This window comes from Neomonachus schauinslandi, chromosome X, assembly GCF_002201575.2.
Source record: "Neomonachus schauinslandi chromosome X, ASM220157v2, whole genome shotgun sequence".
Lineage (NCBI taxonomy): Eukaryota > Metazoa > Chordata > Mammalia > Carnivora > Phocidae > Neomonachus > Neomonachus schauinslandi.
Window position 1 is genome coordinate 31,519,914 of NC_058419.1, and position 17,677 is coordinate 31,537,590.

The 17,677-nt window shown below is 38.2% G+C and overlaps 1 protein-coding gene across 4 annotated transcripts in view; it reads left to right on the forward strand.

Moving 5' to 3' along the window:
- KLHL13 (kelch like family member 13) overlaps positions 1-17,677 on the forward strand; it is an 87,209-nt gene that overhangs the window by 8,745 nt on the left and 60,787 nt on the right. For 2 of the 4 annotated variants that reach the window (XM_021686339.1, XM_044911752.1), the window contains exon 1: positions 3,717-3,796. The exons of 1 other annotated variant lie outside the window; for it this stretch is intronic. In XM_021686339.1, coding sequence (XP_021542014.1) covers positions 3,717-3,796 — 80 coding nt within the window. Of the gene's footprint in view, positions 1-3,716; positions 3,797-4,316; positions 4,415-17,677 lie in introns of those variants that run through there. One more of the 4 variants, XM_021686326.1, reaches the window with a different exon arrangement.

A 17,677-nucleotide genomic window follows, 5' to 3' on the forward strand; every position in this document is an offset into this window, starting at 1 on the left:
TTCATGGGGTGGTGAGATGAAAGAACCATCACTGTCAGCCAGTGAGTTCGATTTTTCTGTAAAGTTATTTAGAAACATTTATGTTTAGAAAAAAAATTCCCCCTCCTAGCTGTATATTTCACTTCTCTCCCATACTATGACTGGCTAAATTCTCATTTACCTTTTTCTCCCTCATCATACTTAAACACCTCCTGGAATGAAGATTTTGTGAAGGGTCTTTGCACACACTTTTGTATTTTTGGTGTTTGTCTCCCACTTCTGTCTTTGAGCATACGTATCATTGGAGGAATAAATAGCTCTTGGTAATTCTTGTTTATTTAGACACATGGAGGTACTTACAGAATGTGGTTCACGTCACAGAGAAACACACGTCTTCAGGAAAGGTCTCATCGAGAAGGAGGGACAGTAGGGATTCTAGAGTGCGAGTCCCGGGCTAGCAGATGGAAACCTGGTTCCTAGTCCCAGTCCTGCTGCTAGCTAGCTGGGTGACATTGGGCAAGTTCACATCTCTGGGCTTCAGTTCTTTCATCGGTACAATGAGGGTTCTGAGCAAGATGAGTTGTAAGAATTCTAAAAGTTTTATAAAATATCTCCTCTTTCTACGTGGGGAAACAGGGAATTCTGCATTGTAAGATTTGGCCAGGGATGCCTCTTTTTGTGGCCTTGGCCAAGTCCCAGCATCGTCCTTTGTTTATGACATCTCTGAAATACGCATTTCACAGGTATTTTCAAGTGATTAGTTAATGTTCCTCAAATGCTTCGAAGAGTTTTTGTGTCTGTTGTCTTTCTGTCCTTTTTTATGCATTGGTCCCTAATAGGAACCAAGTGTTCTGTAAATGAAATCGGTGTTTCGTATGAAGTCAACGAGGGTTTTTGACATTTCCCAGCATAAAATTCTATTTAAAATATACATTTAATCATTTTCTCCCTTTCACTCTGGAGGTGAAAACATTTTCAGGTCCAGAATGTAATGGTAATTACGCTCGATATTTGCTACCAGAGTCGCCGTCAGGGTAGTAAAATCTGATTAATTTGGACTCTGCTAATTTGTAATTGGGGTTATTTTACCTGGCTGAAGTTTATTTCTAAACGATGTATGAGGAGCATTGTTGTTAAGCAAATTAATAGTGTAAAGTAGATTTCATGGACCATATTTCTACGTAAAGGAATTATTTTTAAAACCTTTGGCATATTAGTTGTTTGCTCGTGAGAGATAATTAAAAATGACTCCTAGCAATTTGTTAAAGCGGGGAGAACTGAATAGAAATAAATGGTCATCATCGGATGTAAGCTTTTATTTAGGGTTTTGGGGTCTTTACCGGTGCTGAGGGTGGGGTGGAGGGAAAGCAGTCTTATTTTCTTTTCACTTTGGGCAAATATGACAGTTGTTCAAGGGCCCCCAAAACAGGTTGTAAACATTAAATCTAAGAGAAACCTAGACAGGCAGTTGACATAGAGGATTTGGTGCTACTGGTTGATTTCCTTGGAGCCTGAAGTTAGACAAAGATTATGTGGGTTTTTTGAATACATTGATTGCTCACGAAGAATAATAACTGGAGAACCTTTGCAATGAAGTGATATTCACCTGTTTGTGGGGGTTACCCCCTGGGAAATCTCGAAAACTCCACATTTACCCCATATCCCACTCATAAATTTTGAGTCGACTTTATAAACTGCTCGCAACACTTTACTAACCATGTTTTTACGTAGGTTTGGGGGTCTTTGTTCTCAGAAGTTGTATTTGCAATTACTGCTTTGTAATATTTTCATAAGCTGGAAAGTGGTTGAATTTCCTCTCTAAAATATCACCTCCTTGCTACATACAGCTAATTTGTAGCTGTTTTATGTTTTATATTTGGAAATGTTTGAGAATGCTTCACGTTTTTGGAATGGGACATTCCAAACTTGCTTAATGAGAGAGAGAGAGAGTGTGTGTGTGTGTGTGTGTGTGTGTGTGTGTATGTGTGTGTTTATTCTGGGGGTTTCCAACAAGTTGGCAAGGCTGATTGTTGTACCTGGGACCTTTTTGCTCCATAACTATTAAGAGTTATTACATAAAGCCTTCTGGTGTAAAATATTGACTATGGTTTATTTGTATTAGTGGTGCTTTTTTTTTTAACCTTTTAAATGTCTTTTGCTCATTAGGGTATTGATAAATACTCCTTTCTCTGATTCCTTTGAAGATTTTTATGAGACAGTTTTGTGTGTGGGTACTAAAAAAGAGAATTATAATTTAACTTTTTAAGTTGCTTGTCTGGGGTTTGGGGGGTGCTTGTGTATGGTCGATTGAATAAAAATTATTTGTGAGTTACTACCTACTGTTTAATAAAGTTTATGCGTTACTCGTCAATCTTTCAAAATAAGCTTTCTCTCCATAGATGTATGTATGTATTTACTGCCACATGTATGGGTGGTTTTCATAGGAAAATACTCTTTGCCTGAATATTGACGTGTATCTCACAGGAAGGTATTTGTGATTACCTGGAGCTAATTTCACACTGTATTTCTGGTATATTAAGTTCTATATTGTGGAATTTTTGAAGGTGGTTGCTTCCTATGGTAACATTCATCTGTGCTTTTTGAATACAAATGAGAAACCTCTTAAGGGACTAAATCTCCGTCTTTTAAAAACTAGGAATGATTTGGAAGGAGTATCTGAAAGCCAGCCTACTCAAGTTAGAAGCACAAGTTGATTTTTTGCATACAGACCTGAAAGTAAATATGAGCTGTTTGTCACTGCAGTGCTTTTTTTTTTAAAAGGTAGTGGCTTCCGTGTCGAGGGCAGTCTGCTTTTACTAAGCTTGCACTGGTGAAGGCAAGGTAATTCTGTTTTTAGGCAGATGTAGAAGGGTGCTATGAAGGTAGATGCTTAGTGATGGCCACTCGCCGATATCAGAGGTGAAATGCTTCAGCCCATAAATAAAGAGTTCAGCATAATACCAGCCTCTCCTATTTTCACTTCTTAGAATTGTGTAGAAAATGTGTGAGATTGGGGCTTAAAACAGAAACTTACAACACCCAGTCACTTTCGGGGCACTTACAAGGCTGTTTTCTGGCAGTATTCTAAAATGATATGGATGAACCGTATATTTGCCGCTGCTTTCATGGCTTTGACAGCAACTTGAATTTTTCAATCTCCTTGACAGTCGCTAACCCCTAGAGGTTACCGGACCCGCCGCTGAGCTTTGGAATGGTCCCTGCTGGACACCTGCTTGGCCAGCCGCATTGGTCTCTCCTCTAGGCAATTTGTGAGCTGTTTGGGGGTGGGGGAGGAGGGAGGGGGCCGAACGGGAGGGGAAAGGGGGAGAGAAGAAGGGGAGGGCAGCATTGAATTAGATTGTTGATAGCGTCCCTCCGAGGACTGCTCTTAAGAGCACGCCACTCTGTACTTCTCTGCTGCAGAAGACAGAGTGATATTCGTGGTACCACAGCATGTTGTAAATGGATGAGATTCTGCTCATCCCGGCTTGGAAATAAGAATAGGGAAAGGAGAGCAACTTGAATCAGAAGCCGCTAGAAGAGCGTGCAGAGTTCTGCAGCAGTTTATACTTGTTCTTACATTTTGCCTTCTTCTAACTGGAAAACTGAGAGACTGGCATTTTTTAAACGGGCTTTTCCCATAATGGCATTCTTTTATTGTGTGGCCAGAGCTTGTGCGGGAGGAAAGCGGGCTGCTGAATTTAGTCACTGATCTCTATTAGCTGTGGCCTAAGGCTATGCTGAGGTTTATATCCCATTTGTATTGTTGCAGCTCAAAAGAAGAATGTTCAGAGGATGACAAGTGTATTCTGAGTAGGTATGTTGTTTCATTTTCATATGAAACCCATCTATTTTTTTTTTTCCTGCTACCATTGGTCAGAAATCAGGTTAATAGGTGTACAGCGCTGCAGTATCCCTGTTAAGGTAGAACAATGGTAATGCCAGCTTACACCGACGACAACAACAACAAAATAAAACCCCAGCCGCTTTTTATGAAATACAGCTGCATTGTGTGGTCTGCACGGTGCAGTCTTAAAATATATATATATATGTATATATATATACTGCAGTCAACGCTTTCCTAACGAGGTGGCACTATTGTTGAGTTAGAACGATAGGATCATCGTATTGCTTTAGGGGACAGGAGGATTTAAAGGAGGTGCCTTGCAGCCCTATTTTACAGATCGGAGGCTTCGGTGTTAAGGGCACGGGCAGATCGCTTGCTTGTTCTCCGCGGCAGCCGCTGCTGTGTGTCGGGACAGTGTGGAATGGAAGTCCTAGTCGGTAGTCTGTTATGGAAACGCCGCTTACTGTTATTGTAGTACCGTGGTGACAACATGCCATTGAAATGGAAAACGAGCTCTCCTGCTATCTGGAAATTCCCAGTTCCTGTGCTTAAAACATCCAGGTCAACTCCACTTTCTCCAGCATACATGTAAGTGAGAGAAAATAGGATATTAAAGTGGGGTTTCTTTCTTGAATCAACCTTGTGGCAAAAGGGGGTTAAAAAAAAAAAATCCCAAACAGCCACATCCCCAAACCCACAAGAGTAAAAACCGCAAGCTGGCTTATAATGAAATATATGGGCATGCCCACATTTTACCTTCGGTTGCTTGTCCTGGGAGTTGATGTTTATTTTTATTTAACGTGCTTAATGGTCATCGGATTACTAATGTACAAGTCTAAAGGTATACCTAAGGAATTACCTAAGGATAGACATTAATCTTTCACGACGGGTGGATTTTGTTTCGAATTTTTGTGTATCTGAAATATTTAAGATGACTTCTTTTGTGTAGTGGCACAAAACACTGCTGGTGATTGATGTTGGTGTGGTGTTAAATAGGGAAATGCTCTCTATAATTTTTGGACGAATTGGAAACGTTCGGAGTTAACACATGGATCAGAAAATGAGCCTTGTAACCAGGACTTTTACACTTGAGTTGTGTATGAATATTAATAAGTTCGATGTTCTATCTTTCCCAGTTTTATAATTCCGGTTCTGAAGTGTAAGTTCAAATTTGTGCAAGTTCTAGTTCTTTCATTAGTTATGTACATATGTGGAGTTGAAAAAAGTGTTCTACAAATGCCTGTTTTAGAAATTTATTTTAAGTAAATATATACTAAAATATATTGGGAAGTCTTACTAGAATTTTTGAAAATCTGAGTTTTTAAACTTGCAAACTGTTGCCTTAGAAACAAAATCCAGGAGATATAATTAAATCTTCTTTTAAAATATTGTCTGTGATCCTTTTTTTTTTTTTTTTCCTTTTGGTAGGGGAAGGTGTAAGGGAAAGCTGGACCTTTTTTTTAAAAAAAACTTTTTAAATATTAGTACGAGAAAAGCTTTTGGAGTAGAAGCCTATTTTAACTGTATTTCCTTTAAAATATTTTTCAGCAGGAAAGCTGTGGAAAATTCTTCCTGCTTTAGGTTAATTGTGTGTTTAGAAAACCGGTGAGTTGCCATTTTATTAGTTTTTGTTTTATATGAGGTTCAGAAGCACAGTGGTGTCTTAGTCTGGTTCTTTGAAAGGCTTTCAGCTGCTGAGGAAGTGTGCTGGTGTTCTCGGTCCAAATGAAGCAATTCCCTAGAAAGCGCTGGAAAATGAGGACATTTCAGAGTGAAATTCTGTCATCATGTCATTTTCAGATTATTTTTTATGTTCTTCCTGAGAGATGCTTCAAGTGATTTTATCTGTTTACTTGTGTGACTTTTCCTCTAAAGTTAAAATTTTAAGTCAGATTTGTAAAAGAAAGGAAAAAAAAAAGATCAGCTATATTTGTTTCTCAAAAGCTGAATTTGTCAAAAGCACAAATTAATGGAGGTGACACGTTAATGGAGCTCCTTCAAATCATTTGAGAAAATGAGATGTGCCTGTTGACTTTATGAATCCTAGCTGGTGAGAAATGAGCAAAGATTTACCAAAAGCAACTTCATTGTAAAAACAACAAAACATACACACCCCAAAACTTGAAATCAGCAGGGTACAATTAATAATGGCTACTAATGAGCCTGGTATTCCTCCTATATTTTACCATACAGAGGATCCAAACTGTAGCTCCTATTGTGGCTCAATTTTTAGAGATGGTTAAAAAATGTATATTGTATTCATACTAGCCATAGGCTCAGGTACAGCTTAATACAGCATCTGTAATGAATCACTTTCCTCCTTTTAAGTACTCACCGCTTTGACCTGATGATATGAGTGAATTGATTTAGATGGTAGAAGCTGGAAAATACCACAGATCTTGCATGTTGATGTTGATTGTTGGTAGTACACAGAGGTAGAATGGGAAAATGTATTTGAAGGCCTAGCATTAGGTTACACCATTTTGACATTGTGACAGGCCAAGTTATTAAATTGGCCTTAACTTATTTTTCTTTATAAATGAATTAATACGGGGTTTTAAATATCATGTTAATATACACAGGGAAAGACTAGCTTGGGGAATTTAAATCAGGTGTCTAAATATATCATTTAGTTTTTTACTGTTTCAGATTGGAGTTCATTGTCTTACTTGGCCAGAAATAAAAATATAATGTGTAACACGTTGTTCTCATCAGAGCTTCTTTATATTCCACAACACTTCTGCACACAAAATGATACTTAAGTTGAGTGTGATTTTCACTCTCAAAAATTACAAGGAGTAAGTTAGAAAACTGGGTCAAGTAACATTGTGTTTGCTCTCACAGTTGTTGGGTTAAATGGTTATTTGTGTCTTTGGGTCTAAGTCTTTGCCTTGAAATAGAATAGTTTAATTCTGACATTTTGGTCAATTGTGATATCTGAGAGTTTATCTATAAAATTATATCTAAACCTTCACAATATTATCTGGAATATAGAATTCTTGACAAGAGAAACATCTTTTTTTGTATGTTTGCTTGAGTCGCATCAGTATTGGTTTGTAGTGTTTCATCAATATGTATTGTGATTTGTCAAATAACACATTCCGTGGTTTTCATCGAAGATTTGGGTCTATTTTTCAAAGACCGAAATTTCAATAAAAATCTTTCGGGCTGTAGTAAAAATGTGCTGTGGTAATTGAGCAAGTATGGAAAAAATATAAGGGCTCCTTATGGTCTTGTTCTCAGCCCAGTGTAGGTGCTACCTAGCTGGAGCTCCTTTATTTTTTTTAAAGATTTTATTTATTTGACAGAGAGAGACAGCGAGAGCAGGAACACAAGCAGGGGGAGTGGGAGAGGGAGAAGCAGGCTTCCCGCGGAGCAGGGAGCCCGATGTGGGACTCGATCCCGGGACCCCGGGATCATGACCTGAGCCAAAGGCAGATGCTTAACGACTGAGCCACCCAGGTGCCCCTGGAGCTCCTTTATTGATGCTTATAGGTAGGGCAGTGCTTCTCCTCCCGTGAAAGGTACAACAGACAACTTTTCACTTACTGCAAACATTGAACAGAAAGGCAATTTTCCCCTTGTGGATTTCAAATCCAAGTTTGCCTTCTTTCTGCTTGTTTAAAGCTTGAATGAGAGGTGCAGCCTCTCTCCATATATTCAAGACTGATGATAAGGACAATGTTGATGACGATATGCAGGAGAATCATCTCTTATATAGCATAAAGCGCTTTTCAAATTGTGTTATCCTATGATTCGGGAATAGTGGGAGTACCTTAAAGACAAAAGATGGAGGAAAAAAAATCCTTTGCCTTCAGGCAGCTTGGTTACCAAATGCTTAGTCTTTACTGAGTAGATTGAGTCCTCCTTCAGCTTCCGTTTTGAACCCTTGAAGGGTGGTGTGCCATCCATGTGGAATTTGCGTTACACTCTGTTCAACAGTAGGTTGAAGTTCAGCCTTAGCCTGAGGGAGGATCTCCTGGTCAGTGTAAACTGAATTAGTAAAGACTCCGTTCCTGACAGGTGTGAACCATATAAATTAACCTGTCATTTTGCCTAAATTAATAAAGCTGAAAGGGCAGTCACATCTAAGTGGTTTTCTGGTATTTTGGTATCCATTGTTTCAAAACAGCAAATGGTTCCTTCGGGCTAATGTTACAGGGTTAATGTATTGCTAGTTTCTAAGAGCATGCTGAAATAGAACAGGATTAGCATTAGCGATCCTTTTATCTTTTTTTCACAAGCTGTAAGTTTTGATAACAATGGTGTGGCAATAAAGAGGAAGACAATGGGTAGGAATTAACCAGTGCAATGTAACAGTGAATTTTCTAGCAAGTCAGACACACGGTGGGATGTTTTCCTTCGAATTTTACCTTTCTCAAGCAAAAAGACAATGAGTGTAGAATGAGTGTTAGTGAATTAGGCTTGTGCCCCTTAAGCTAATGAATGCACTTGCCTTCCGTCAGCTTCCTGTTTACGGTTATTTTGTTTAATATGTAAAATAGAGTTTTAGTAAATATCAACAGCACAGTATTTTATAGCAGTTGTTTTCTATCATTGTATCATTAAAATGCAGTATCTAGATTTCCTGAGAAAAGACTGTGCAGACTGTCTAAGTATCCCTTGTTTCAAAAAAGAGAAAATGATTCAAAAAAGAGAATAAAAATAGGCATTTTTAAAAAATTGACACGTTTTTTCTTTAAAAAAAAAAAAAAAGGGCGCCTGGGTGGCTCAGATGGTTAAGCATCTGCCTTCGGCTCAGGTCATGATCCCAGGGTCCTGGGATCGAGTCCCACATCGGGCTCCCTGCTCCTTGGGAGCCTGCTTCTCTCTCTCTCTCTCTCTGTCTCTCATGAATAAATAAATAAAATCTTTAAATAAAAAAAATAAATAAAAAAAATTGACACATTTTCTATTCCCTAAGGTTGTCTTTTTTTCTAATTTAGTGATTACAACAAAACCTCGTGGTTTTAGAAGTCATTTTTTACTTGGCAAAATACTTCTTAAATTGATCATCTCAAATTAGAAAAGAATATATGTAGCTATTTTCACAGTTACATACATACATAAACTTTTATTTCTGTCTGCTTAATTTGTTTTTACTACATGCTCACTCTAACAAAATTACGTGGAGAAATAACATAAACAACGCCTAAGAACAGTTTAGTGGGAGTGTGTAACTTTGGTGGCATGTCCTTGGGAATTTCTATTGTCTGAGCTTACAGAAGGGCTAGCTTAACATACATTAATGGGAAACCATAGAGATAAAGGTGACCTTAGAGGTCATTTAGAGAATCCAAACCCCCCTTTAAAGCAGGAATCCTTTCTGCGACACCTCTGAAAGATGGTTTAATACACATTCTCCTTGATCACTGTCAGTAACAGAGAGCTCACTACCTCACCAAGGCAGCACCTCTCATGCGTGGACAGCTCTTCCTTGCATTGAGCAAAATCTTTTCTAGATCTTTTATGTCCAGATCCTCATGTAGCGTTTTGGAGGTAGATAGAAAAATCTCTATTTTCCGTACTACATACAAGCCTGGAAATCTCTTTCTTTAACCCTTGCTTGTATGACATGTTTTCGAGACCCTTCACTCTGCTGGTTGTCCTCACCTGGCCCCGTTTTTTTCATGTTAATCTTTATGGGAGATACTACATCTGAATGCAGCCCTCCGACTGCATGTGGAGGTCCGACTAGAAGACACTTTTCTCCTTGTCTTAGAGACTGGGATTAAATCATTTTTAATCACAGGATTCACACTGTTCCGTAGTGAATTCCAAGTTTACAAACTTCCTTTCCAGAGGTTCACGACTGGATGGCTTGCACCTCCTAGTCAGTGTGGATTCTTTTCACTACTTCAGAATTTTTAGTCTGGGGACGCCTGCCTGGCATGTGCAAGGGAAGTTAGAATCTTGTCTTAAAGCCAATTGTGTGTGTGTTTTAAAAGATCTCTTGAAACCATTCAATGTTACTGAAGAATACCTCACAAAAGAAACTTGCAAGACAGAAAGCTAGTATTTCTGATGCTTTCAGAAATTTCCAAGAATTTTCCTTGTCAAGAATTTCTCTAGATGCATTGTTTTTTTTTCTACTTTAATGTGACTTCCAAGTACCCCTCAAAACACTTGTCCCATAGAGAAGAGGCAGAAATGCAAATCTCTTATAGCCTCACGGGAAGTCTGGAGTTACTAAGAATTCTAAGGATTCCAGACATTCTGCTTGAAAGTTAGAATATTTAGATGAGAAGCTAAGTCGGGCCGAGTTAGGGGGAGGGGAAAGAAAGAAGTAAGAGATAGGCAAGTATTTGTGTTAATGACTTTAACTTCTGGTTAAAGAGTCAAGAATTATAAGCACTGTGCATGATGATATTTTAAATTGAAATGGCAGCCACAGAGTATTGCTTTATTTCCTCAAGACTGTGAGAAAGAGGTGGTGTCAGTGTGTGATTCTTGGGGAATCTGTACGTAAAGAAGTTGCTGAGTAAACCATTTTTGAAAGTGCTCAGCTCTTTTTCACTCACCTTGTATATTGACTTTATAATATTCAGAATTACTCACTTTCTGTTATGTGCCAGGCATAACTCTGCTGGGTATTAGGGGTGTAGTCCTTACAATCACTCAAAGTAACTATTCTTCCATCTTATCTTTATTCACGAACAATTAAATTGCTTAATTTATTTTACCGGTATGAAAATTCTGATCCAGGATAATCAGGTTAATTTTTGTTTATTGTACTTTCAGTATCGATAATGGATTTAATGGGAATGAAAATACTATAGAAGAGAAATGTGTCTGAGCTAAATATGAAGACATGAATTTTGAAAATAGATACCAGATTTTTTTTTAATTTTCTTTTAAAGATTTTATTTTTAAGTAACTTTGACACCCAACGTGCGGCTCAAACTTACAACCCTGAGATCAAGAGTTGCATGCTCTACTGACTGAGCCAGCCAGGTGCCCCGAAAATAGATACCAGATTATAAAATGCATATTACGTAGGATGGAAAGTGAACCAATTTATGTTTAAACTTGATAGTAACCGTTTAAAACAAGAGGAACAGAGTACCATCCTTTAAATTGGACAGGGCATAGGTGCTTTCTAGGGCATAAGTGTACATATTTTACCTTTCAAGCAGCAATAATTTGATCCTGGTCTGTAGGATGTCATCTTATTGAAAAATAAAATTATATTTTGTTTTCAATTAGAGTAAAATATTTTCATTGGTGTGACTTCCCATGATGAGGGTATATGTTGCTTTTATCCAGTGTTGCCGTATTTATGGTATGGTAAGATAAGAACATCTCCACCTTGTTGGAGAGTACTTCTTAGGATATGGTTCAATAGTGAAAAGCAGTAACTTACTCTTCTCTAAGAAAAAGGTAAATAAAAACAACTTTCAGAACTCCAGGAGCTTAAAACTTGAATCTAGCCTGTGAGACCAATATTATACATTTCATGTGAAATGTATTTGTTTGCCATTTTTAGAAACTGTCCTGGTTTAACAGAGCTAAATATAATACAGTTTGTTGAGTGCTACTATAAAAATGCCAAGCACTTTGCAGGCTGCCTCCCAAACACTCTATACGAGTAAGTCGTCTCTGTTTTACACCGGAGGGCACAGTGGTTCAGAGAGGTTAATTAACTTGCTCAATGTCACACTCAAAGGAAGAGGTGAAGTGAGAATTCAAACTCAGGTCTGCTTGATTTCAAAGCTCTTAACTTCTCTAATGCCATTTTGTTTTTGTCGACTTTTGCTACTTTCCTGCCAGCTATTAATTAGATAATATCTTACTAGGGTCAGAAGAACAAAGAAGTATGCTAGATGAGGTAAACTTTTTTGAATTGGGTGGTGGCATAAGGAGAGGTCAGCTTTACTTGTCCGTACTGTCAAGTGGTGAAGTAGTAGGGAAATATTGGGGCAATTATCTTTACTTGCTGTTAGGGTATCAGGATTCACTTCACTGTTTCCTATTTCTCTTGAAGCGCTATTCTACCTTCATTGGCTCCCCACGTTTTCCCCCCATGGTAATCAGCCACCATGGACAATGCTCTAGCTCTTAGGTTCTTTTTAGTACTTTCCTAGGGTACTCCCCAGTCAGCATGTTTAGTATTTGCTTGTGGACATTTTTGTCCCATTGCTTAATTGCGTGCAAGCACTCGAAAAGAACTCTGTATTAGTTTTCTTACTGCCATAACAAATCACTGCAGATTAATGGCTTAAAACCTCACTAATTTATTACCTTACAGTTTTTTTAGCTCAGAAGTCTGGGATGGGTCTCCCTGGGCTAAAATCAAGGTGACAGCAAGGCTGTGTTCGCATCGGAGGCTCTAGGGGAGAATCAGTTTCCTGCTCATTGGGGTCAGTGGCACAACTCAGTTCTTCGCCGTTGTCGGACCACCAAGCTTCCTGTCTTCTTGCTGGCTGTAAGCTGAGAGTTGATCTCAGCTTCTAGAGGCGGCCTGCATGTCTTGGCTTGTGGCTCCCTTCCTCCATCTTCAACACTGACAGTGGCCAAAGTCCTTTTCACATGAATCATTTTCTGACCCACTCTTCTGCCTTCATCTTCCACTTCTGAGGACTCATGTGACTAGATTGGGCCTGCCTGGAGAATACAGGAGGGGTTCCACAAATTGTACATTTTTATCAGTAAGCCAAATTTATTAATCTCTGCACCAGTGACTTTGCTCTCAAAAATTCTAATAAATCAAACATCACTAGGCAGTTCTCAAACTCTGCAACCGTGATTTCCTGGAAATCTTATTAAAAAGTAGAATTCTCCAGGCACGGCATTATAATCTGGGGTTGTGTTGAAAATATCATGAAAACCAGTTCTACTGTTAGAACTTGTATTATGCTCCCAAGTCCTATAAAATAAGCACAAATGTATACATCAGTTTTGCAAGTATACGCAAACACATAAAATGCAGGTGTGAGTTAAAACCAAGATCCTAATAATTTCAGACTTTATTATTGATTTGACTTCTTGAAATGCAGGCTGTTTTTGAGATGATTTGCATGGTCCAAAGTCTCCTTTTAAAAGCTAATAAGCATTAGTGCCACTTTTTAAAAAATATATATATATTTTATTATTTATTTGAGAGGGCGAGAGAGTGTGTGGGGAAGGAGCAGAAGGGGAGGGAGAGAATCTCAAGCAGACTCTGTGCTGAGCTCAGGGCCCAGTGTGGCACTTGATCTCATGACCCTGAGATCACGACCTGAGCCAAAACCAAGAGTCAGACGCTTAACCAACTGAGCCACCCAGGTGCCCCATAGTGCCAACTTTTTAATAAAATCATAGAATTTGTTTTCTTAATAAAGTTTTATGTAATGAGCAGAAACATTCTAAATTACTCCATTGATATTAGAGCTGTCTAAAACGTTGTAAAATGAGTGCATCATACAAGTTGGTTGATGTTGATTGTATTTTATTGATGAATTGAAGAAAACATTTCAAAGGACTCTGCATTCCTTTCCACTTTCTCAAAACATTTTCATCTTATTTGGAGCACTGTTCAGAATTAGATAAAACATGAAGGCTATAAGAAAGTAATATTTAACAACTACAAGGTCCTCACATGTCTCTGGAAAGTTATATACATAATATAAGTTGGGGAGAACCTTCAACAAATCTTCAAAAGGTATTAGAAAATTACCTGGCATGGGGTGCCTGGGGGCTCAGTCGGTTAAGCATCCGACTCTTATTCTCACCTCGGGTCTCAATCTTGGGGTCCTGAGTTCAAGCCCCATGTTCAAGCTGCATGCCCAACATGGAACCTGCTTAAAAAAATTAGCTGGTGGTGGCATACAATTATGTGACTGTTGCCATGCTAATGCCCTTCAGTGCTTAGTGCAGAGGAAAACACCGAAATTTGGATGTTACTTTGTTAACACCCGTGAAATAGGAACCATAAAAGCACAAATGAGGACTGTCTATGCCACTCAGCTATTGAACATTAAACTGGATTCTCCTGCAAGTCAGTATGTAGAAAAGTGCCATTTCTTTTTTTTTTTTTTAAGATTTTTTTTATTTCAGAGAGAGAGAGAGAGAGCACGCGCGCGTGCACGAGCGGTGAAGGGGAGCGGGAGAGGGAGAAGCAGGCTTCCGGCTGAGCAGGCAGCCTGATGCAGGGCTCTATCCCAGGACCCTGGGATCATGACCTGAGCCGAAGGCAGATGCTTAAGTGACTGAGCCACCCAGGCACCCCAGAAGTTCCACCTTCATGTTTTATCTTGGAATTACCATGTTTAAACTTGGAATTGAGTGTGGGAATGTTCTGGACTCAGAACTGGTTATTTTTAACTCTCTGGACACTGTCTGCTTTCTATTATGGAAGGTATAGGGGCTTGATTGAATTTTTTATTTGAAAGGCTTGGATACTTACTATATTTTATGGCACTAACACTTGAGAAGGGAACATCATGAGAATGATAGGTTGTAGATCAAGTTCTGTTGGGTGTTCAAGGGCTACTGGACTACATTAGTGTCCCTCCTCTCTCCCCCTTTTTCCTTCCCACATTAAAGTCTCTCACTGTAAGTGTTTTCAGAAATTCTAAATCACCTTTTCTTTTCACCTCCAACTTGCCCTGTAACATCTTCTGTGTTCGCTTTTTGTTTCTCTGATTTCAAAAATATAGTGCTTTTCACTGATCAGTGGGATAAGACCTTGCCATCTTAAGAAGAACATACTTACTGGGGTGCCTGGCTGGCTCAGTCGGTAGAACATGTGAGTCTGGGTCTTGGGGTCATGAGTTCAAGTCCTACGTTAGGTGTAGAGCTTACTTAAAAAAAAAAAAAAGAACATAATTATCATATTCAGGGAGAGTTCTTTGAATCCAAGAAGGAAGGAACCTTACAAATTACTCTTTGTCATACCTTTATACCTTGGAAGAGAATGTGATATTCATGTTGGATCACTTTTCCTTCATGCATGGTTGTATTTGATGATTCAACCCATTCTTAATTTGTATTTCCCTTGTATTATTTTATCCCATTCCATCAACTGTATTACAAATTAATGTTTAAGACTAGTTTACTACAAAAGCCTCAACTAGATTTGTCTTTATAGGTGGGCTTACATTGGAGATCTTCTCTTGTCTGCAGTTAACTCACTTAATTCCTTATTAACTCACTTAGTGTGACCTAGCTTTACTTTGAATGGACCCATGAAATATTTGAAACAGAATTTTGAAAAGTGTGTGGATGTTCTAGGTGGTGAATAGGCTATCCAATCCCTTTAGCATCACCAAACTGAAGCAATTTTCATTTATTATGAGCACTTTCCTACAAAGGTTGAGTGTATATAATCATTTCTGACTGATTCACAGCTAAACAAAAGTTCATGGAATTGGAACCAACATTTTGATCTTAAGGAGACTGAAGACCTGGATCATCAGAGTATTTTTCATAGACCTACTGCTGCGCTGTAGAGACAGATGCAATTAGAGACTGCCTTTTTTTCAAATGATGTAATGTGATCTGGGATGAACGATCTTTTAAAATAAAATAATAGTAAGGAAAGTTACTGTTATTTATCTTGTTTCTTTGGTCCTTATATGCTGTCAATGGACTGATACACTCCTGTACTAGGGAGCAAAGTTTGCAATTAGTTTTGTTACCGTGGCTTATATGAATTGTGCAACATGGTATTCGTTAGTAGATAATGGTGAGAATTTATTATTATTTTTTATACCATTTAACCATTTGGAAAGTAATTATTTCTTTTGCTGTGATTTCTTTACAAGCAAGTGTCCTGCCCTGTCTTACCTATCTTCTAGTGCAGCTCCATAAATGCTGAGTTAGATGAATGGATTTAGGGAGAGTCGTTTTTAGGTCTGGAGCCCTGTGCAGATCATTTCACGTAAGAGTGTTGAATTGCTTCATTTGATATATGCAGTAATCTAATATATCACAGTCTCATTAGAGAGTAAGTTATGCCTATCTTTCCTATGAAAAAAAAACTAATCCAAAATCCTGATTCTGTTTCTTGCTTGCTGATAAATACCATGATGCTGGCACAGACTGAAAGTAATTTTAGTAGAAACAATTTCCCAATGACGAGAATACTTTAGTCATGGTTCATCAAATAGTAATTTGATAAAGAAAATAAGATTATAATCTGTTCCAAGACTGCAACTACTCTTAGACTTAAGAGTTATTTGACTTGTGTTCACATATCCTCTACCATCATGGGAAAAGCTATTTTAGACAAATTTATGTTTTAAAGCTAGCATGTTCGCACTTAAATGATAACATGTTTTGCGTGTGTAATTTGGAAAAAGGAATGGCAGATTCGGAAAAAAGGAATGCTGACTAGGGCTTAGGAGACATGAATTTTAAAATTAGTATTCAAAAAAATCATCCACATTTACTTAACTTCTTAATTGTTTTATACCTAAAAGGACTTCGGTCTAATTGCAAAGGTTTAGCAAATATTAGATTTAAATTAAATAAATTTTCCTGCTATCAAAAATGTTGAAAATATTCTAGATATGTCTCCTGAGGCAAGGGAAACACAAGCAAAAATAAACTATTGGGACTTCATCAAAATAAGAAGCTTCTGCACAGCAAAGGAAACAACCAACAAAACTAAAAGACAACATTAGTGAATAGGAGAAGATATTTGCAAATGACATATCCGATAAAGGGTTAGTATCCAAAATATATAAAGAACTTACATAATTCAACAAAAAAAGACACGAATAATCCAATTAAAAAGTGGGCAGAAGTCATGAACAGACGTTTTCTCCAAAGAAGATATCCAGATGGCCAACAGACACATGAAAAATGCTCAACATCACTCATCATCAGGGAAATGCAAATCAAAACCACAATAAGCTATCACCTCACACCATTTAGAAGGTCCCAAATCAAAAGCACAAGAAACAACAAGTGTTGGTGTGGAGAGAAAGGAACCCTTGTATGTTGTTGCTGGGAATGGAAAGTGGTGCAGCCAGGGTGGAGGACAATATGGAGGTTCCTCAAAAAATTAAAAATAGAGCTACTGTACCATTCAGTAATCACATTACGGAGTATTTACCCAAAGAATGTGAAAACACTAATTCAAAGGTATACATGCACCCCTATGTTTATTGCAGCATTATTTACAGTAGTCAGACTATGGAAGCAGCCATTGATAGATGAATGGATAAAGATGGTATGGTACACACACACACACACACACACACACACACACACACACACTGGAATATTACTCAACCATAATAAAGAATGAAATCTTGCCATTTGCAACAACATGGGTGGAGCTACAGAGAATAATGCTAAGTGAAATAAATCAGAGAAAGACAAATACCATATGATTTCACTCATATGTGGAATTTAAGAAACAAATGAACAAAGGCGAAAAAAGAGAGAGACAAACCAGGAAACAGACTCTTGACTATAGAGAACAAACTGATGGTTACCAGAGGGGAGGGGGGCGAGGGGGTGGGTGAAATTGGTGAAGGGGATTAAGAATGGCACTTGTTGTGATGAGCACTGAGTAATCTATGGAACTATTGAATTACTATATTGTACACCTGAAACTAATATAACACTGTATGTTAACTACACTGGAATGAAAATTAAAAAAAACCCAAAGGGGTGCCTGGTAGGCTCAGTCAGTTGAGCGTCCAACTCTTGATTTCAGCTCAGGTCATGGTCTCGGGGTTGTGAGATCAAGCCCCATGTCCAGCTCTGAGTTCAGCATGGAGTCTGCTTGAGATTCTCTCTCTCTCTCTCTCTCTCTCTCTCTCTCTCTCTCTCCCTCTCCCTCTCCCTCTGCCCCTCCCCTGCTCTAAATAAATAAATAAAATCTTAAAAAAATAAAAATGTTTAAAATAAATGGTTTTT